Source organism: Kryptolebias marmoratus, linkage group LG17 (assembly GCF_001649575.2).
Source record: "Kryptolebias marmoratus isolate JLee-2015 linkage group LG17, ASM164957v2, whole genome shotgun sequence".
NCBI lineage: Eukaryota > Metazoa > Chordata > Actinopteri > Cyprinodontiformes > Rivulidae > Kryptolebias > Kryptolebias marmoratus.
The window spans coordinates 9147220-9169221 of NC_051446.1; the positions used below are offsets into that span (position 1 = coordinate 9147220).

At 41.4% G+C, this 22002-nt stretch overlaps 2 protein-coding genes across 3 annotated transcripts in view; one reads left to right on the forward strand and one right to left on the reverse strand.

Moving 5' to 3' along the window:
- The window catches only part of hexdc (hexosaminidase (glycosyl hydrolase family 20, catalytic domain) containing), an 11944-nt gene extending 3453 nt beyond the window's left edge, over nt 1–8491 (reverse strand). The window contains exons 1-10 of one of the 2 annotated variants that reach the window (XM_037980704.1): nt 8321–8491; nt 8153–8250; nt 7915–8030; nt 6266–6353; nt 6011–6175; nt 5753–5936; nt 5599–5670; nt 2955–3153; nt 2718–2879; nt 542–652 (exon numbers count right to left, since the gene is read on the reverse strand). In XM_037980704.1, the coding sequence (XP_037836632.1) occupies nt 542–652; nt 2718–2879; nt 2955–3153; nt 5599–5670; nt 5753–5936; nt 6011–6175; nt 6266–6353; nt 7915–8030; nt 8153–8239 (1184 nt within the window). In that variant the 5' untranslated portion in view covers nt 8240–8250; nt 8321–8491. The remainder of the gene's footprint in view (nt 1–541; nt 653–2717; nt 2880–2954; nt 3154–5598; nt 5671–5752; nt 5937–6010; nt 6176–6265; nt 6354–7914; nt 8031–8152; nt 8251–8320) is intronic. The other variant, XM_017416095.3, reaches the window with a different exon arrangement.
- Nucleotides 8492–8586: 95 nt separating this feature from the next.
- uts2r2 (urotensin-2 receptor 2) overlaps nt 8587–22002 on the forward strand; it is a 54815-nt gene continuing 41399 nt past the window's right edge. Inside the window, exons 1-7 of the mRNA XM_017416079.3 lie at nt 8587–8759; nt 12093–12313; nt 13474–13549; nt 13647–13689; nt 16519–16583; nt 17198–17254; nt 19584–19737. Coding sequence (XP_017271568.1) covers nt 8692–8759; nt 12093–12313; nt 13474–13549; nt 13647–13689; nt 16519–16583; nt 17198–17254; nt 19584–19737 — 684 coding nt within the window. The 5' untranslated portion in view covers nt 8587–8691. The remainder of the gene's footprint in view (nt 8760–12092; nt 12314–13473; nt 13550–13646; nt 13690–16518; nt 16584–17197; nt 17255–19583; nt 19738–22002) is intronic.

Consider the following 22002-nt stretch of genomic DNA (forward strand, 5'->3'; position numbering starts at 1 on the left):
TATTTGAACAGGAAATATGCAATTTCAGCGATTTTGACTATAAAAATGCTATTTAGACCATAAAAATGTTCAAAAATTACTCATACATAAAGATCAGTGGACAAATAATATTCATTTTATGTTATGATTATTTTTTTTCTTGTCATGATGACAGGGGAGGCTCTGCCTCACCTGCCTCCCCTGACCGCACGTCCCTGCGCTCTGGGTAGGTGTTGTGAGCTGGGGATGATGCTCAGCAACTACCACATCAAACTACAGCTCAATATGAGAGTAAGTTACAGCCATTTTTGTGTTGGCTAAGGTTGATTAGCTATAGTGGCCATCTTGAAAGTGGTTGACTCCAAAAAGGTAACCAGCTGTAGATGTACATCCAAGAAGACATGGTTACAGGGAAAGACAAACTGCCATATTTTAATTGCCTTCCTCTGTCACCTGCTTCTGTGCCAAGATCACCTAGCACACAGTTGATAGTGGATTCATATTTAGAGAGCAACAATAACAGAGTAGAAAAGAAATGTTTAAATCGCTGCTTAGAACTCACATGTTGCTGTCAAAGAACCTCAAGTCCTCTGAGTTAAGTAGTGGACTGAGCTCCACAATCAGTTCAGCCAGCCTTCTTCCTGGGAACAGTGACTCCCCAGCAGATGTCCTGCTGAGAAAATGCCTTTTAACTTGTTGTGCCACCCCAATTCCGAAAAAGTTGGGATACGGTGTAAAATGTAACTAAAAGACAGAGTGCAATAACTTCAAAACCTCATAAACCCATATTTTATTAGCAAATGGAACATACAGAGCATATCAAAGGTTAAAACTAAAAGTTTTACCTTGTTCGATCGATAAGGTAATTTTGAATAATTTGGCAACAACACATCTGAAAAATAATGGGGCAGGGGCAACAAAAGGCTGTAAAAGTAGGCGAAACAAATAAGAAACAGCTGGAGAAGCATTTTGTAACTAATTAGGTTTATTGGCAACAGTTCAGTAAGAGGACTGGAGATAAAAAGAGCATTTTTAAAGAGGTTGAATTTCATATGTAAAAATGGACAGAAGTTCACCAACCTGTAAAAATTTGTACCTAAAAAAAGTGGAACAGCTTTAGAAGTATATTTCTCAACAAAAAACTGAAAAGGCTTTGAATCTCCCGTCATCTACAGTTCATAGTATTGTTAAAATGTTTTCCAAAATCTGAAGAAATCTCTGAGCTCAAAGATCAAAGCAAGACTAAAAGTCAATACTGGATGCCCCGTGATCTTCAGGCCCTCAATGGCCACCACATTAAAAACAGGTCTGACTCTGTTATTGACATCACTGCATGGACTCAGGATCACTAATACTTCTTCTTTCAGCTGTTCCCTTTTTGGGGTTCGTCACAGCGAGTCCTCCTCCTCCTCCATCTAACTCTGTCTTCTGTGTCCTCTGTCCCCATTCCAACTACGTCTATGTCCTCTCTAACTGCATCCATATATCTCCTCTTTGTCTTTTTCCTGGCAGCTGCGTCTCTAACATCCTTCTACCAATATACCCACTGTCCCTCCTCTGCACATGTCCAAACCATCATAGTCTAGCCTCTCTAACTTTATCTCCCAGTCGTTCAACCTGTGCTGGACCTCTGATTACCTCATTCCTAATCCTGTCCATCCTCGTCCCTCCCAAGGAGAACCTCAACATCTTCAGCTCTGCCACTTCCACTTCTGTCTCTGTCTTTTTGCTCGTCCCACTGTCTCCAAACCATACAACATAGCTGCTCTCAATTGTCTTGTAAACCTTTTCCTTTGACCTTTGCTTCCACCCTTTTGTCACAAATCACTCCTGAAACCTTTCTCCATTCACTCCATCCTGCCTGGATGCTCCTCTTCACCTCTTTAGCACACTCCCCGTTTTCCTGGACAGTCGACCTTAAGTACTTGAAGTCCTGCACCTTTGTGACCTCTGCTCCTTGTAGCCTCACTGTTCCACCTGCCTCCCTCTCACTCACACACATGTACGCCGTCTTGCTACGATTTACTTTCATTTCTCATCTTTCAAGGCTCTGTAACGTGCAAGTTTCCCCATTGTGGGATCAATAAAGTTTATCTTATCTCATCTTAAGTGCATACCTCCACCTCTCCAAGTTCTCTTACACCTATTCTCTTTCCTCACCACAGATCATGAGGTCATCTGCAAACATCATAGTCCATGGGAATTTCTGTCCAACCTCATCTGTAAGTCTGTCTATCATTAGAGCAAAGAAGAAGGGGCTCAGATCACTTCACTGAGGCAAAGCGGAAAACTGTTATGTGGTCAGACAAATCAAAATTTTAAATTCTTTTTGGAAACCATGGATACGATGTCGCCCGTACTAAAGGGGAGAGGGACCATCCAGCCTGTTATCAGTGCACAGTTCAAAAGCCTGCCTCTTAGATGTTAACTCCGGCAGCTGCTCTCCTCATTTCCTAGATGTTTACAGACTGTTGTTAAAAGAAGAGTGCATGCTTCATAGTATTAAACATGGCCCTGTCCCAACTCTTTTAGAGATGTGCTGCTGCTATAAAATTCCAAACTACCCTATATTTAGTTTGAACATTTGAAATGTTTACCACGTTCCATTATGGGTTTATGACATTTGCAAATCATTGCATTGTGTTGTTATTTACGTTTTACACAATGTTCCAACTTTTTCGGAATCAGGTGCCGTAAAAGCCGACTGTATTTTTCTTTATACCAGCGTCGGACGTCACCTCTCCATGCTCTCCACCTCGACTGAAGACACTCCCAACATCTCCGTTACTTTGCCTTGAGCCTCAGTGCTGAACTCCCCGTAGATGAGAGTCTGGAGACAGGCTGCGAGCGATGGGAGAGCCACAGGCATCAGCTCACACAGCACTGACAAGTGGTCGTACCTGAAAGCAGGGAAATAATTGACCGATCGAACGTAAATGAGCTCATCGAGCACAGGATAGTCTTCTGATCCTAACCTTTGCCAGCCTGTGATGGCGATGCCCCTCAGGTTTACGGCAGCAGACAGAGAAGCAGCCACTTTCAGCCATTGCAGATGATTGTCCACGTGTCTCTGTGTGCAGGTCACACAGGTGTCAACACTGGTGGAACCTTTAAAGGAGCTCGCTGCCCATAGATCTGACATACTAGCACTGCAGTACTTTTCCAGAAGAGACACTGAAAACAAATGGGAGAGAATAACCATAATCCTAACATATTTTAGGTTTATTTAGCCTGAAAATCTTAGCTGTCTTTGCCACATTATTAATGCAAGTACATAAAGACATTGGGTTAACTGAAGGCGATCCAAATTCAAGGCCTAGCATTCCTTGAAGGAATGCATATCATCAGTTTCATGAAAGACTTTTAGACTAAGATCATCTCATGTTAAGAAATGACAGAGTTGGAGCTGTAGAGGTTGAATGCTTAAGTTTTTTTTTTTTTAGCTTTTAATTAAATTCTGTCAATGCAGAAAGATTAGAAGTCTTTTCACAGTTGAGCAGAATAAAAGGCAACCACACATTAGGGTCTTGAATCAAACACAGTGAAGCAGTAACATGGCCCTACTGCACAAACTGGAGGACAGAGTTGGAAAAAGGACGAACTGTGCGCCATAATAACATCAACAACAGATTAACAGTCAAGGTCAAGGGTTATCAGCAAAATTTACTTAGGGGACAGAGTGTTTCTAAACAGCAAGTGTAGGTTCTGACCTTTTGTTAGCCATGTTTTAGAACTTAGAGAGGCAGAGGTATGCATTGGAAAGACAAGGAATGAAAGTCAGCCGCAGCGAGGCAGAATACATTTGTGTGAATGAGAGGGAGGCAGGTGGAACAGCGAGGCTACAAGGAACAGAGGTCACAAAGGTGCAGGACTTCAAGTACTTCGGGTTGACTCCAAGAAAACGGGGAGTGTGGTAAAGAGGTGAAGAAGAGAGTCTAGACAGGATGGAGTGGATGGAGAAAAGCTTCAGGAGTGATTTGTGACAAAAGGATGGCAGCAAAGGTCAAAGGGAAGGTTTACAAGACAAGTGAGAGCAGCCATGTTGTATGGTTTGGAGACAGTGGGACTGACAAAAAGACAGGAGACAGAACTAGAAGTGGCAGAGCTGAAGATGTTGAGGTTCTCCTTGGGAGGGATGAAGATGGATATGATTAGGAATGAGGTAATCAGAGGTCCAGCACAGGTTGAACGACTGGGAGATAAAGTTAGAGAGGCCAGACTGAGATGGTTTGGACATGCGCAGAGGAGGGACAGTGGGTATATTAGTAGAAGGATGTTAGAGATGCAGCTGCTGGGAAAAAGACAAAGAGGGGATATATGGATGCAGTTAGAGAGGACATGGAGGGAGTTGGAGTGAGGACAGAAGACACAGAAGACGGAGTTAGATGGAGGAGAAGGACTCGCTGTGGCGACCCCTGAAAAGAGAACAGCTGAAAGAAGTTTCTGATTAGGGCTGGTCTGTTTTCATTTATTGTTTTTCAGCTTCTGCTGTTTATAACTAAACTTTACCGTGCTCTTATTGTTCAAAGTATGAAACAAATTTTCCACATTTTCGTTTTTGATGAAAATTTTTTATTGTGACTTTACTTATGAATCATTATGGGAAAATATTAAATGTGTAATAAAAAACGTTAAGCGAAACAAATGTTAAAATATTGTGATATAAAATGAATAGGAATAGACCAACTTCAATACGGAATATTTGAAGTTATTTTATCAGCAACTCTCTGGAAACCTTTTTAGCAGACTGGAAACAACAAGAAGTCAAAAGTTTTTTTTTTCCCCTATTATGATTGCTCGCCGCCAAAAGATAAAAGACAAGCAATTAGGTTTTGAAGTCAACTCAGTTTAAAGTTGCCTCCACAGGAAATCGACTTCACCAAACACACAAATTGCTATAACTCAGTCAATTTTTACAGATATTGAACTGAAATTTGATTTGGTAGTAGTTGAGTGTGACCTTCAACACATACTTTGAGTGCCCAATATTGTGCAGCATCTTTACTTTACCTGACTGTCTGTTAACAAAATATCTCATAAACCAGTGAACAAATTTGAATGAAACTCACACAAAGCAATCATTGGACATACATCTATAACTGATAAACCTTTGGAGTCAACTCATTTCAAGATGGCCCCCATGGCTAATCAGCTTTAACATACACAAAAATGGCCATAACTCAGTCAGCTTTAGAGGTAATGAGACAAAATTTGTTGTGGTAGCAGCTGAGAGTAATTCACAACACATACTCCAAGTGCCATCAGATCTCGCCATATTGCGTGAGATTGTGCATAATGTAGTTCAATGTTTGGTCAAAATGCCTGCAACTTTGTCACTTCGCAACATAAGATCTTACTCTAAAACTGTGGCATAAAAGGTGGCAGGCGGTATGAGGCGGTATGCATTCTTTCAAGGAACACTACATTTTTTATCATTATTAAAAAACAAAGAGTGACTAACTGTTTAAGAGAAAGAAAGACTAAAAAATGTTTTAGAGGGCACTTTGTTGTTTCTGTATGTTTATGGATACAACTGGGGAAGGCTTCAGTACAAAAAGATTGGGAAATACTGAACTATTTCATCATGTACAGTATAAAAAAATAAAGAGTAGCTCCTACCAGTTTTGTCCACATCCAGGTTAGGGGTGTAGTCCCACAACATTGGCTGCACAAGCCCCACTAGACCGCTTGCTGTCACGTAGAGAACAAAACACCAGAGGCTATTGGCTGTGGTATTTTAGGTGTCAGTGATCTAACTGAATTTTCTCCTCACCTTTTATTGTCTCCTGGCTCATGCCTCTCATCATATCATCCCACATTATAATGGTCAAGTGAGGCCACGTCTCCTTTATAGCCTTGGCCACTTTGGTCACGTGACTGAGGAACAGTTGCTCCACCGTACGTCCAGAAGAAGCCAGCCATAGTTTAGAATCCTCCCCCTCACCGAGCAGGTACACCTCGAGGTGGAGCAGAAAACCACGTGAAACAGAGCCGTGAAGCTGAGAATAGCCTACCGAAGGCAAGCTCTTACCTCATCCGCTCCGATGTGCAGTGTACTTAGACCGGGATGCAGAGACACCACCTGCCTCAGCATCTCCATCACCAGCTGAACCCCCTCCTCTTTGTGGGGATTCAGGGTGCCCACGCAGTGCGGGACCTCTCTGAGGTGCCACATGGGCCGATGTTTCAACACAAACTGTGACGGAAGAGAAGGGAAGAGCCGAATGAGGGCCACGCGACTTCTAAATTTAGAATAAAGAGGAACAGGAAGAAGAGTCACCCACACCTCCATGTGACCAAACGTCTGCACGAGTGGGATCACCTCCATGCCCCTTGATTTGGCAAACTCCTGCATGGACAATACTTCCTCCCGGCTAAAACCACACCAGACAGTAAAAAAAGTCCAAAGCATGTGTAGAGAACACTATATCCAGCCAGATTCAGATGTTTACATACACCTATCATAGACATGAATGCCAAATAATTAGGGCTTTTAATGATTGGAACGGTACTTTTCCAAGTAGAATGAAGAAACAACATACAATTTCAATGATTTAAAAGGAAAATGGGTCCACAAGTTTCAATTTGTTGTGGATCTTCTCCAATCCACATACATATACTGTACATACATCCTAACTAATGTTTGATTAAACATCTTTTAGCAAGTTGCACCACAACCACAGGTTTTTTGTAGCCATCAACAACCTTCTACATGGATATTTGGCCCCTCTTCTTAACAAATTGGCAGAGTTCTTTTAAACTGACTGGTTTCCTTGCAAAGTTTTTAGTAGGATTGAGGTCGGGGCTTTGGGAAGGCCATTCCAGATGTTTATTGTTAGCCTGCTTTATCCATTCAGAAACCGGTTCTGATGTGCATTTGAGATCATTGTCCTTTTGGAACACTTACAGGTGCCCAAGTTTCAACAGTTCAGATGTTGATTTAAGGTGAAGTTGAAACAGGAGGTCGTACTCCTCCTTCCTTATTCTATCCACTTACTGCAATGCACCAGTACCACAGCATGATTCTTCCACTGCCATGCTTGATAGTTGGTACAATGCTCTTTGGTTTGAACACGATAACCATGACTTCTCCAAACACACTTCATGTCATTGTGGTCAAACAACTAATCTTTGCCTTGTCTGACGAGACAGTTTTCCCTCAGAAATTTGGCATTCGGCTTATCCATTGAGCTCGAAGGTGTCACTTTTGGAGCAGGAGCTTTTTTCTTGGTCGGCTTCACTGTGGACAGGGACACTGGTGTTCCAGCAGTTTCCAGCTCATGGCAGGCCTGAGCCTTGGTTCCTGAACATCCTAAACTATTTTCATTCATTTGAAGGTAAGAGTTTGAGCTTTCTTCCAGACAGTGACACTGTGGCGACACATACAAATAGTTATTTTGAATCTCAAGTTGTTTAGAAATTATTTCAAATGACTTTCCCAATTTGTGGAAACCTTACAGTTCTATACCTCAGATCTGTGTGGGTTTTTATGGAGTTTCCCATTGCTTGGAGTATTGGTGAATCAATTAGGTGCTTTTCAATCAATCCTTTTTATGCTGGCAAAGAAGAATTATCAACTGCTATCATGATCCCCAATGAGAACTTATTGGTAGTATCAAGTTAAATACATTCTAAAACCTTTAGTGCCACTTATTAAAAGATTTAGGTGAATGTATATGTATGTGATATGCGAGTCTGTATATACTGCATTATTCTGATCATGTGTGGATTAGAGAAAATCCATAATGAATTGAAACTTGTGCATCCAATTCTTGATTTTAAAAATCATTCAAGTTGTACGTATAATCATTCCACCCTGAAAAGTAATCTTCTGCCTACAGCCGAATGCACTTAAAACCATCAATTAAGCATCATGGTTTTAATTCTAAATCCCATAGAACAGTTAAAAAAAATCACTTGCAATGACTTCTGTACCTGTAAGCAGGCTGTGCCGTGGACTGCAGCAGCTGCAGCCTCCCCTCATAAGGAAACATGTCCTCATACTCCACCAGCAGGCCATCAGCTCCCAGATGAGACAGGAACTTGATCAGCTGAGGAGGAGAAACACAGAGAAGAAGAAGAAGAAGAAGAAGAAGAAGAAGAAGAAGAAGAAGAATCAGGCAGGCCCTGAAGGCAAATGTTCCATGTGCTGCAGCAGATAACAGAGGTTTACCCTGTGAAGGTATTCAACTCGTGGAGGGGCACCTTTCAAATCCAAGTGAACGAGTTTCCTCCCTTTGGGCCAAGGCGGGGACGTCATTCTGCCTGTTACTGAACATAAACAATACTCAGCTACATCAGCTGCTAGTGTAGGTTTCCGTTTCCGGTTAGTTTCACTCACCTTCACTGAAGTCTTAAAATAACATAGACCTCCGACCAGAATAAGTGCAAACACCAGATCAGTGCAAAGTAAGAGTATGAGTTGTTAAAAAAAACTATAAGTGTTAAATTACAGCCATTTATCTGAAGCCCGACTATGTTGTGTTCGTGCAGCCATCACCTTTGGACCCGAACGTGGTCCAATCAAAGCGACGCTTTCTTTTCGGGATCAGCCAATAGGATCGGACGATACGCCGCCCAGCCAATAGGATGGGACCGTACGCGGCTACCAGGAAGCGCAGAGCTTCCGGCGGCGGTACGAGCTGTTGGCGGGGCGTGCGGGGATGTCTCGTGCCGTTTGTGAATGTTAGGCGGTGGAGGCTGCGAGGTGACATGGCTCTGCTGCGCCTGAGAAACCCGAAGGGCCCGAACGCAGCTGAGATAGAGAGAAAAATTAAAAGGTAAGCGGAGAATAAAGTTTAATAGTATGTGCGAGGGCGAAGGGGACACTTACTATCCAGGTACTAATAACATACTGAGAACACCGCAGCAGGTTCAGGAGGCAACAGTGAAGTGAATATTTAGTGTTCAGGTTGATTAGTTTCCTGCAGCTGAAGTCCTGTCCTGCTTTCTGTTTCTGTGGACACACCATTAATGGAAACACGGACACAAGAGTTACAGCATAGTGGCTGAAGATTAAAGCAAAGTGAGAAACATACAACTAGACAAATGAGAGCTAATGGAGTCTGGGTTGCTCATCTGAAAAACAAACCCAAAACCTTAAATGTAAACAAATAGATTCAAGCTATAACTAAATGTAAATAGGAATAGGGGTTAGGGTAAGTAACATTTCCGAACTGATTTTAATCAGTTTATGCAACTTTACCAACTTGTGCCAAATACAGTGGACTTTTTACTGGTTCAGTAACATACTTTATACTTCAATGTGCCCTACTGACCATAGACATGTTGTCCTGCCTTCAGTTGTTGTTGGGAATTGAGGCCAGCAGGGTTACGGTTTACAGAAGTTGCCATGTTGTATTTTTGGAACCAGAGTCTGTGCACTAGAGACATGGGCCTTTAAGTCCTGCCTCCTTCTCTGCACACAGTTACTTAGTGTTATATGGCTTTTTTTTTTTTTAAAAAAAGCAGGACCTAACAGATTACAGCTAAATATGTTAGCTAAAATGACTATTTGGAACTTACAGCAGCAAGGTAATACCTATGAGAATACACAATAGTCAACACCTTAAAAAATTAGCTCAGGTTTATTTGTTATTATTAAACCTTTATTTTACCAGAAAGGAAATCCATTAAGATTATTGTTCTCTTTTCCATGGATGTCCTGGCCAAGAAAAGAAGCAGCACAATGTGCAAGGTGCAGACAAGCCATTACATTTACAGCAACAGTCTTACCAGTAGCAGTAATATTAAAATAGTTACAACAAAATATCAGATAAAAAGACAAAATACAATGCAAGTTTAAAAAAAACATCACAATTTGAGACACTAAAACGTTACAGGTGCAGATGGGACTAAAACCTCTGACAGTTGTTTAAAACTAAATAAAGGCATACGTATTTTTATTTTTTAACAAGGGGAATGCTCCATTTGTTAACCTACAGGGGGTTGGGACCATAGAGTTAAAAACGGAGAGCGAGCACTCGCTACGTGATCGTGTGACTCACTGGACGATCGCCGCCATTATCAAAACGGGAATCAGCCGTCTCGTTGTAGCAGCATGCCTGAGTTGTGTGCATCTTACGACTGCACCAATAAACGCAAAAAAGCATGTGGAACATCCTTCCATAGATAAGTAACTCTACAATATAGAATTTTGCGAGACTTTAGTCAGTTTATTGAGAGAAACTACCTTCAAAACATATTGACACATGATAAATCTACTATGTTCACACTGACACTATCTGGCTTTATGTATAACGTGGATGTTTTAATCACCAAGTTAATGTGATTAGCTGCTGCTGCATGTCGAAGCAATAATTGGGACGTAGAATTAAAGTGCACATACCCTGATTTCCCTGAAGCTTCAGGTCCTTCCAACCTGGATCCTACAACATAGTATTGTGTTGTTTTTAATTGTCAAGCATGTTTTGCTTTGACACTAGTATCATTCCTGTAGTTTATAAAGACAGGATGTTGCAGGGCTGGATGTTGACAATCCATCTGTCCAATCCGCATTCTTCTAACTTCAGCTTCCCTGCTGACTTCTGGCTCTCCGCTGCCTCGTTCAGCTTTCATTGTGTTCATTTCATAGAGCGGACGGGATTTTAAACCAGTGTGTTCAATTTTAGGAAGATCTAGTTCAGAGGTATGCAATCCTGGTCCTCGAGGGCCACTATCCTGCATGTGTTACTTGTTTCCCTGCTCCATCACACCTGATTCAGTGGTTAAATCACCTCTTCATGTTCTGCAGAAGCCTGTTAATCACCCATTGATTCACATCAGGTGTGTTGGAGCAGAGAAACAAGTAAAACATGCAGGATAGGCCCTCGAGGACCAGGGTTGCCCACCCCTGATCTAGTGTATAGCTGAAGGCCTACATCATTTCAAAGACGGCATGTGTTTGTTGACATTGCTACCGTTCTGGCGGACATTTCGAATCCTCCACGACGTCACAAATTCTGATTAGACAATGAGAGGGAGTGCTCCCTCTCCGTTTTTAACTTTGTGGGCAAGAAGTAAAACTTGTACTGAAACCAGCCTACAGAGGAGCTGGTCCTATTCTGGCTATTTTGGTCAGAGGACTACCTGTATACAGCTACAGGCCTAAACCAGGACACCTCCATGTTGCAGAGGTTGTGAAATGTTCTTCTGGTTTTAAGCCAGTATCTCACAGAGCTGTCGGAGACTCAGACTTGTGAGAAAATGCACAACTTTTCTGCAGTCTCACTGAATTTATACATGCAAAAGTTTTGTGCAAATGTCTGGCGACATTCCTGCAACAACATTGCGACTGTCGCTCAGTAGTTGTGCGCAGTTCATGCAAATATCTTCCATCAATGTCCTAACAGCTATGTTTGTATGACGATAAAGAAATCTGGGAGCGGGGCCCTGGCAGAACAGGATGGTGAGATCACCAATTAGGGACGACCAGGCCTGTGTTCAAAGAAATGTACGGGCGGTTTCACTAAGGATGTGTGTTACCTGTGCTATATTTAGCACTTCAGTTGCAACTGGTATGTGCTCCGCCTCCCCATAATATTTGCAAATCAAATAAACCCAGTTTAATACTGGCTGGCGCAAAAACACCCATCAAGTTCAACAGGTGTAAGCTCAAGGACACAAATGTTCACTACATAAACAGGCAGCAACATGCAGCAGCTGAGATTTACCAAGTGCATATAAATGACATAAACACTGTATTTTTCAAACTGCAAATGATTAGTGATTTTAGTCATGACTGAATATCTGTTGCTATTCAGACATTTTTTATTTATTTTTTGACTCAGCAGGGCTTCGTTGGTCATCACTGCGTCCTCTCATTTGCACTTAATAAGTTACTACAGCTGTGCTGCTGCTCTCATCCAGATGCGTTGCATATTTAATACCAATAAAAAGGATGGCAGATATAGAGACATGGTTCTTTTGGTTTCCTTAAAGTGGAAATGCCTCCGAGCCCACAGCGTGTCGTGCAGTCCGAGTGCACCCAGCGGAGTATCACAGCCTTTGCGACGGCTTTCGAAACAAGATCAGACGCAGCTTTCGCGTAAAACCAGACGGTTCCGAGTTGGTCTGGTTCATTTGATCATCCCAGCCTTTTCTGTCTTGTTCAGAGGTAACGCCCTGAGGCAGGGGTCGTCGTGGTGGGGCACCCGTGGCCTGTTGGTCCTGCTGCTTGTTGCGCTGTGTGCGTGCGCAGCGGCCTTGTGGCTGACCTCTGTGGATAGTGACATCACAGAAACTCTGGCCAGTCAGAGGGAGCTGATCTCTCCTCAGCCCAGAGTCTACAGCGTCCCGTGCTCTGAAGACTACGACAACTACAAGCGTTATCCAGGTGAGGATTCAGTCTCAGTGCGCCGTAACAACATGGTGAGGATGGGAGGAGGATGACATTTAATAGAAATAAAAGACATTTAATCAACCAAATGGCACAAGAGACCAATTGTACGTAATTACAGAATCACCTGAAGTTTAACTAATGTATGGGGAGCGCATCTTCTAAATGTAGGGAGCATGATATGTGGGGACTATTAAACTGAAAGATAAAGCTGAATAGATATCCATCGGATCGTGCACTGCCTGGAAATGAAACCTGTAGCCATCAGTAGGTTTTGTATTTTAGTAGCTTTACAACACCTGGTTAGTGCTGTATAAATACATAACTTGGTATTACCATGCATTTGTTTCAAATGACACACTTTCTGAAATCAGTTCCCACTTCAGCAGTACTGATAACACATTGTCTCTAAACTGATTATTTTTAGTGCAAATTATTCAACGAAGTGTTGCGAGTCAGAACAAAATCAAATAGGATTTTGGTTTTCTTGCGTAGAAATGGTCTCAATTCTAATTCCTTCACCAACGCTAGTGTTCCTAACTAACCATTTTAGGTTAACCACTTAAGTTCAGAGATGAATGACGAAATGGAGTTATTTTTTTTCTGATGGGGAATAATTACTGTTGCAATTTTCTGTGTGTGTGTTTGTTTCTAAACAACTGTTTCAGCTGTTAGTTCCTCGAAATTGATGTCCCTTCTGGGAAAATGCACGAAAACCAGTTTTCAGCTCAGCCCTCCATAAACATGAAGTCTAGTCGGTGTTTAAACTGTGCGTCTGCAGCGTCTAAATAAAACATGGCTTCGTTTCTGGTGGGTTCTGAGCTCCTTCTTATTTGCAGTGACGATGGCGCAGGTTGACAGATGAGGTCAGGCAGGACTCTTTGTCGAATATGATGTTTGCAGACGGCGTCGTGATCTGTAGCGAGGTTAGGGAACAGGGAAGGTGTCCAGGATGGTATTGAGACCTGCTATGATGTATGGTTTGGGATAGTGGTTATATTGGACAAAGAGCTGCCAGGGAGGAAGGAGGAAGACCACAGAGAAGATTCATGGAGGTAGTGAAGGAGGGTTGGTGTGACAGAGGAGGATGCTGGGAGACGGAGGCAGATAAGCCACTGGATGTTGTTGTAACGATCTCCCCTGCTTGTGTCACCCAGGATGCACTCCTCAGAAATGTGGCCGGGCAGTCACAGATAACGTGGTGACAAGGGAGGAGGCTCAGGTCCTCCGAAGGTAAGTGTTAAACACGTCTCACTTTATTTTCCCCTCGGTTTCTTCGTTTACCAGCCTGTCTGTACAGCTGCATTTGATTCGTCTTCCCTTTCCACAGGCTGGCTGAGAGAGGGCTCGCCCTGGCTGGGTCAGAGGGAGGAGTGAGTATATCACTTAATGTTATGACTTTAAGGTACAGATTAACCAAAAATCTTAGTAAAGTTACAGCTGACTTCATTTATTAATCGAAATGAGCAGATTCCTGTGTTTTTCACCCATTTCAAAAAATGTGGACCTTCTTTCCAAGAATGTCCGTAACCTCAAGAGTCAAAACTTTCCCACCACACCAAAGCTGTACACCACAGGGAGTCTGGGGTTAGTGCATTGTGGACGGGGTTTGAAAAGCTTTGCACTGATCAGTTCAAGAATAGAAGAAATACGAATCACTGAAACCTTTACCCAAAAGAGACCATAGAATAGGCTGTTGTGCTGTTTAGAGAATATCCTAAATAGTAAATGGTGCATTTTTTTTTTTTTTATATTTTCCTTCAAATAATTATACAGACAAGCCTGTCAGAATTGCGTCACATATTCCTTTAGCTAATTAAAATCTGAAAAGACCAAAGCCGACATGTTGCTGTAGGGTCTGCAGCTCTGTGCCTAAAGCCAATTTGCTTCTGCTGAGGCCTTTTGTAAGCATCAAAGCATGTATACATCCTGAACTGTCCTTTTTGAATTCATATGATACACCAAGACTAAAAAAAAAAAAAAGAAAATACAAAAGAGGTCTTTTGAAATGTATTTAGTTGCTTGAAATGCAACAAATTAAAGTGACAGTTGTCGTGAACAGACTTCGAATGACTTGGTTGGTTTCTCATTTGTTTTTACCGTGAAGCACAATTAGTAGATCTGTGTGGATGAAATATAAAGTGGAAATTAAAATTTTAAAGCCAACTATTCGCTTCATGTCCGCTTATTATTACCAGGAGTTTGGAAGTCCAAGTGAAAAGGCGTTCTTTGTCCTGGAATATAATCAGAACTTTATAGAGCACATTTCATAATCAGACATGAAAGATGAAATGACAGTATTGTTTCTCGATTTATTTATTTTTTTAAAAACTCTCTCCAGCTGGTAATAAAAGGATTTACTAGATTTCAGGATTCCCCTCAGTGTGGCTTATCTGTAGAGCCCAAGGTTCAGTTTGGCCTCTGAATCTGATGGTTTTTTAGAAGAGCTTTCTAAAAAAAAATAGCTCTGGGATTATAGTTAAAGCCTTGCTTGCCTTAGATTGGTGGTACATACAGTCGTGGGGGTCCTTTCATGTTTGGTACAGTCGTGGGAGTAGAGGAATTTTGGCCCACTCTTCTTTCCAGCGCTGCTTCAGTTCATTGAGGTTTGCAGACATTAGTTTCTGCTCAGCTCTCTTCAGGTCCCACCACATCATTTCAATCAAGTTGAGATCTGGACATTGACTAGACCATTCCAAAGCCTTTACTATTTTTCTTTTTGAGCCGTTCTGTTGTAGATCAGCTGCTGTGTTTGGCATCATTGTTCTGTTGCATCATGACCCAGTTTGGTCTGCTCTTCAGATATCAGACAGACGGTCTCACATTTGACTCTTGAGTCCTTTGGTCTACAGAGGAGGTCATGTTTGACTCAGTGACTGCAAGGAGCCCAGGTCCTGTAGCTGCAAAACAAGCTCAAACCATCAGACCTCCACCCCTTTTTCTGACAATGGGTATAAGGTGTTTGTACTGGGTTTGGTTTTTCTCCAAACATGGAGCTGTGCATTACGGGTAAACATCTCTGCTTTGGTCTCATCAGTCTAAAGGACATTGTTCCAGAACTCTTGTAGCTCATTTAGATGAAACTTTACAAAACAAAGTCATGCTGCCATGTTCTTTTAGAGAGAAAAGAGCTTCTCTCCTGTAACCCTTCCAACCAAGCCATACTTGTTTAGCCTTTTTCTAATCATCCTGCCATGAACTTTAACCTTTAACCTGCTAATTGAGACCAGTAGAGTTTGAGATGGAGCTCTCGGGTTTATTTGTAATTTCTCTGAGCAATGGACAGTCTGACCTTCTGGGGATTTTCCTAGGAAGACTGCTACTTTTGAATATTCCTTCTCTCTGTAGAGGAAAAAAAAAAAAACCCCTGTAAAGCTTCCCAGATTGATAGGCAGCGTCAGTTGCTTCTCTAAGGTCATTGCTGATGTCTTTCTTCCTTGGCATTGTGTTTACACACACCTGTCCGCTCAAGAGGAGAAAACTGACGGAACGCCTGCTTTTTTAGAGGTGCTCATACTGATGAGTATAATCGGCAGCTCCTGGCTCATACCGAACATCTAATCCTATGAAAGTAGCAAAGGTGTGACTTTTAGTCACAACTTTTCCACTTTAGCTTAGTTTTTGTTAATGATGTGGTGGGATTTCTTGTGTTTTTTTTTTTACACTTGAGGTGTGATTTAAATCATTTCAGAAACTGGCTAAGACCACATCATTTTTATGTCCTGATACACAAAACCCTGGAGTTGGAAACAGGGTGAACTTGTCTTTTTTCCCCCGTGACTGGATGACATCAAAATCTGAACTGCGGCGGTTTTTCCTTGCTGTAATGGGTTCATCTAGCTGTAGAGGGCAGCCTTGTACAATAACTGGAGCTTAAAGAGACACTCCAGATAATAAACTGCAGGGAGATGTGAATGTCTCCAGCATGCTCTGCTGCCGCCTTGGGGCCCAGTTTGTCCTCAGCTAATAAAGGAGCTGTTTACAGAGTGTTAATGCATTTAAGCAAATCAGCTTAAACCAGCAAGGAGACCTGGGAGAAAATGACTTATTTTCGGTGCTGAGTCCCATAGGATTTGATAAGCAATAACAAGTAAAGGGCAGAGGTAGAATTTCACCAAAAACAAAAAAAAAGCATTGCTCATGCTTGTTTGTTCACTTGTATATTATTTGCAGTAATTCCTGTTTTTCATTGACCACTTCAGGCCTCCATATTGGACTTACACTCTGGAGCGCTGTCAATGGGAAAGCAATTTGTCAACATATACAGGTGGGGAAGCACACATTGTCTTTTTTTTTTTTTTGTTGCTGTTGTTCATCTCAGTGTTTGCACCAGTTCTGCCTGCAGGCGTGTCCCCCAAGTCGCCGCGCTTTCAGAAACGTGCTCACCAAAAATGCAGAGTTAGTCATCAATCTTCCTGATGTTTAGTCCTTGAGTTGTCCTCTCATAGTCCCCGTGACCCGTGAGGGATTCATTCATCATCGCTGGCGGAACCCCCGGCATCGTTCGGATCACCCATCTCATCTCTCCTCCCGTCCCAGCGGGGCAGGTGGCTGACGGGAAGTCCTCAGAGACCATATGGCTGATCCGAGTCAGGAAGCGGTGACGGCGCCGCTCCCACCGCCCCTCCCACCGCTCCTCCGTTTCTCCAGTCCTCGACTTCCTGTCAAGCTGAAGCCTTCCCGATGTGAAGCAGTCGCTTGTTTAGAATCCGCTGCGTTTTCAGTGGACGGACAGCAACACTTGGCTGCGTAACTGTGCTCTGTAACAGGCTGCAAGACATCAGTTTAAACTAACCAAACCCCCATCTTTTTTTCATCCCCCCCCCCTCCATTTTCTCCTGTCTCTGCGGGGAACTGTCGGTTTGTGGGGGATGTCTGCAGGTATTTTTGGGACCAAATCAAGACCGTGTTCACACAAGAGGATTTTGAGCTCTACAGGTAACTGTTTGAGTGTAATGGATTTACTTCACACAATATAACCAAACTTTATCACCCGCCACTGAAAAGGCAATGAAGAAATGAAATAAAGGTTCATTTGTCTGTCGTACTCGCAAAAGGTCTCATGATCTACTAGACAGATTTTAGTGAAACACTCATGAAGTAATTGTTGGATGTTCATCTACAACTGATTACCTTTCGCAGTCAGCTTGATTCAAGATGTCTGCCACAGTTAATTGACCTTAAAAATCATAAAACGGCTAATATTTTACAGATGTTGAGACCAAATTTGGTGTGGTAGTAGCTGAGAGTTATTCGCAACTTATACTCCTAGAGGTAACTGATCGAGTGAGATCTTTGCCTCTACATGTAGGAGTCAACTCTGTCTGTCAGCGAAATACCTCATGGACCATTGGACAGAATGAACGAAAACTTTCAGAAAGTAATCAATAGATGCACATCTACAACTGATTAACTTTTGGAGTCAACCCAATTCAAGATGGCCGCCACAGCTAGTTGATTTTAGAAAACACAAAAATGGCAATAAGTCACTCAGTTTTGCAGATACTTATCTAAAATTTGCCGTGGTGGTAGCTTATACTAATTTACAACACTTATTCCAAGTGCTACACATTGCAGGACGTCTTTGCTTAAAACTTTGACAATAACTGTTGGGGTCAACCCTGCCTGTCTGTTAGTAAAACATCCCAGCATCCCAAGCTGTGGGATAAAAGGTGGCGGGTGATATGTATTCCTTCAAGGAATGCTGGACCTTTAATGGTCAGTCTCTTCTATTCAGACAAATACTGAATAAAATCTTTATTGTTATATACTGTTTGCATCATGTTCAGGTACCGTTGTCCATCATCTGTACGCAGACCTCTGAGAATAACAGTCAACGTAAACATCCCAAGTACAAGATAAAATGAAAGCAACATAACAGTTACTTGAATCGGTTGTTGATGTTTGTCCAGAGTTTGAATAAAATCCATCCTGATTCAGATTGTCATTCATCCACGTGTCAGATATGGAAGAATGGAATGCGTTTCCCAGGGAAGCCAAAAACTAAATAAATGGCCTAAGCACCTAAAATCCTATGGTACACAAAGTCCAGAGGGCAGCTTAAGGGGCTGAGTTCATGAGCCTCACAGCTGCTCCTCAGCCTTTTAGTCCAGGCTTTATGCTGCACAACCTTCTGCCTGAGGGAAGGGGCTAAATAGTTCATGAGCAAGTTCAGTAAAAAGTTAATTGCTTCATGAGATATTTCGATTACGTATAGGCAAACACACACACAAGAGAGGCATTCACACAATTTCCTACCTTTCATGGCCGCAGGCGACAAAAACCATTTTGCAATTTCAGCTTTAGTTATTTGGCATTCCTAAAACTTTATAAAAGTCTGAGCTGCTCGACTCCAAGAGGAGTATTGTCATGAATGCCTTACTTTGACAGTACTCCTTATTTATCAAAGTCAGCTCCAGGTCAATTTGTCCATCTGCCAAACCGCACCTATGCAGTTTTGGTCACTTTGTACTGGTGGTGTTTTAGGGTCTGAAAAGAAGCTGTGCCACAAGTCTCTTTGTACCCGCCTCAGAGTGCTTCCAACCCACTTTTTTACCACTTGATAATTTAATCCACTGGAATACACTTTTGATCTGAAGATAAGCAGATTTTGGACCAATTTCACTTCTACTACTACTACTCATTATGTTATTTTTGCTGTTATCATCATCAGTGTGGTTTGACCTGAACATTCAGGGCTGTAGTCCAGAATGCTTTCCAAAACCCCAGAGCTTAAGACAGAATTATTATTTTTTAGAAATGCAGTTCTTTTTCAAATCAAGTATTAGGCTCCTAAAATAATATAACAATTTCCAATGTTACCTAAAAACAGAAATTTTCTGAGTTAGCCATTATGCGTGCCCCAATGTCGACTATTTATTGCACTAGAGTAAACTGAAAATGTCTGGCTTAGCACTGCATCATGAAGATGGTACTTCCTTTTTTAAGTTTTTATTTCTTTAACAATTTGTCAAATGTTGACTATGAAAGCACAGACTGATGCTCTGCAGGGTCATGTGGAGCTGGTGCCTAAAACATTGAAATGTGCACAAGAGTCGTATTCATGAGGTTAAATGTGCATAAGGTAAGTGCACGGGTGAAAGTGGTAACCATTTTGTACCCGACCTATATGGAATAGCAGCTCTTGGGTACAAATTGGGAGCATGATTAGACGAAAAGGGCAAAATAGCCAGCACCTGTCAAGAGTTTTAAAATACGAAAGAATGGAGCTCCAGCTTGAATCTTAGTTTCCACTTTTCATGTTTAGGGACGTCCGTGGGCGAATCCAGACCATCATTGCCAAGACGTTTGGTTTGGACCCAACTCTGATGTACCTCACCAAGCCTACCTTCTTCTCCCGAATCAACAGCACCGAAGCCCAGACCCAACATGACGAGTACTGGCACCCCCACATCGATAAGGTAACAGAGCAGTGACTCGTTTGGCTTTGGATAACAAGGGGTACTGACATTTTACAGAGACTGAACTTTAGACAGAAGTATTGTTCTGTAAATAAAATGACTTGGATCTAATTAGAGTGCAAACTATACAGTGTTAACTGTAACTTTTTCTCCAGGGTGTGAAGGCAGTTACACACAAGCATATGCTTCTGTAAGCTGATCTCCTAAAATTCTTATTTTGTGTAAAACACACTAAATCCCATTCACTCTGTCACTTTATATAGCATGTGCCGTACAGTCTTCTGTTAAAGTATTCAGTTTGCAGACAGCAAACCAAGGCTTTCAACATATAACTATTAAAGCCATGAAATGTGCTGTATCCAAAAATCACCATCAAAATGACCTTGTAGCATTTAAATTTCTCGCTATTATGTAATACATGCACTGTTAATAGGCCGCATAATAACTTAATTAATTAATATTTTTTTTAACCAGAAAAGAAATATCATCATTGTACGTAGTTTTATTCAATGTTTTGTTCAGCTGATGACACCAACATGAAATGAGCAGATATTTTATAAAAGCTATATAGAAAGGTAATGAATGAGACAGCTCTCTAAAAGCTTGATAGTTTATTCTCGAGTGAGTTGTTGTCTAATAATTATAAACAGAGCTACAGTTTTAGTGTTTCCTCCGTTATTTTTTTAATTTATTTATTTTTTTTCAGCTGAATCTCTTCCTCCTGCACAAAGACGGAAATGTTCACAACATCAACTGGCAGCTGAATTTTACCAAATGCATATAAATGAAGTCATGACATAAACACTTTTTAAATTTTATTTATTTTAATTTTCAGATAGGTTTCCAACGGCAAATGAATCATGGCTTTCGGCTCAGCATTTGTGCTTCTTGGTTTTGAGGAACAACAACCTGCTAAACTCCTAATAATGTGTATAAGCATTAAATCAGAAATGTTAGAAAGAAAAATGCTAGATTTGGCTCAGTAATGAACCAAGAGGTTGTTTTTTTTTGTTTGTTTTTTGTTTTTTTTTAAGACAGCTCCTCGAATGAGAAGCTAGTTTTTTCAATTCAAGCTGTAAAGTGTGGAGTTCCAAGCTTTAAAACACAAACGAACAATGCGTAATTTGGACAGAGAAGATGAATGGCTTAAGAGAGGAGTGAGGGAAGCCATATACTGTTATGTCAAATGAGAAAGGCCAGCATTAAACAAAGGAGGCGGTCTCAGCTTTCACCTTTTCAGAACTTACAGTGCATTTTTGAATCAATCCCTAATCAGTTTCACTCCTAATCATACCTTCATGCATGCAACCGGAAGATCTGTCATGTAAACCTGGTCAACATAGATCTTAATGAAGAGTGATTTGGGTGTGAGTTCAAATCATCGTTTTAGCAAAATTCACTCTTAGATATTATGAATGAATAAATTAATGTATCAATAGTCTTTCCCCCAACAGAGTCAAGTTAGGTGCAATAAAAACGTTCACGCTTGAGAACAAAACTGATATGATTCACTTCATGGGTGTCTAATAATACAGCTTTTGTCATACCTAAGAAATGGATGATGGCAGATTCAAACATATTCGGGTCCCGTCTAGTTGGTTAGTGGTGTTTGTTTGGACCCCTCCCCCCAAGAGTCAACTCTACCTGCCAACCTCAAACTATATCCATCAGTTTGTGTAGTTTTTAGAACTACTGCCGCTAGTAAGACCCAGTCAAGTGATCCGTTAGGCAGTTTTTCTAAAACACGATTGAGATTTGATCTTTTTTCAGGCTTCCAACATTCACAAAAAACACCTTAAATGCTTTCAGATGTTTTAGCTGTTATACCTGCCTTTTTTTAGTTTGACTCTTACCTTTTGGGATGACCAAAACGAGGAGCTATGTATGCTACAGACAAAATACTATTATTGAACATACTTTATTGTCTCAAGAGCAATGTTTTTTATCCGACTAAACATTGGTTAAAACAGTTCAGACAAGTTCAGACATTTTAATAAATGAAACTGACTAAAGTACATGTTGAGGCTGTGTTCAGAAATCTCTGTAAAAGTTTATCCAGTTCAGCAGTACGCATTTAACTGCAATTTTGCCGCAGTAAGAGTTGGTTATTCTTTGATAGTTTCTGAAATGAAGCTAGTAGGTCCCTCGTGAATTTGTACATTTTTCTGCGGTAAATGCATGCATTATAAAAGCGGTTCACATTATACATGATTAATTCTTTATACATATTCATGTGCAGCTTTGGTCTTCTTTTTTTTCATTTTT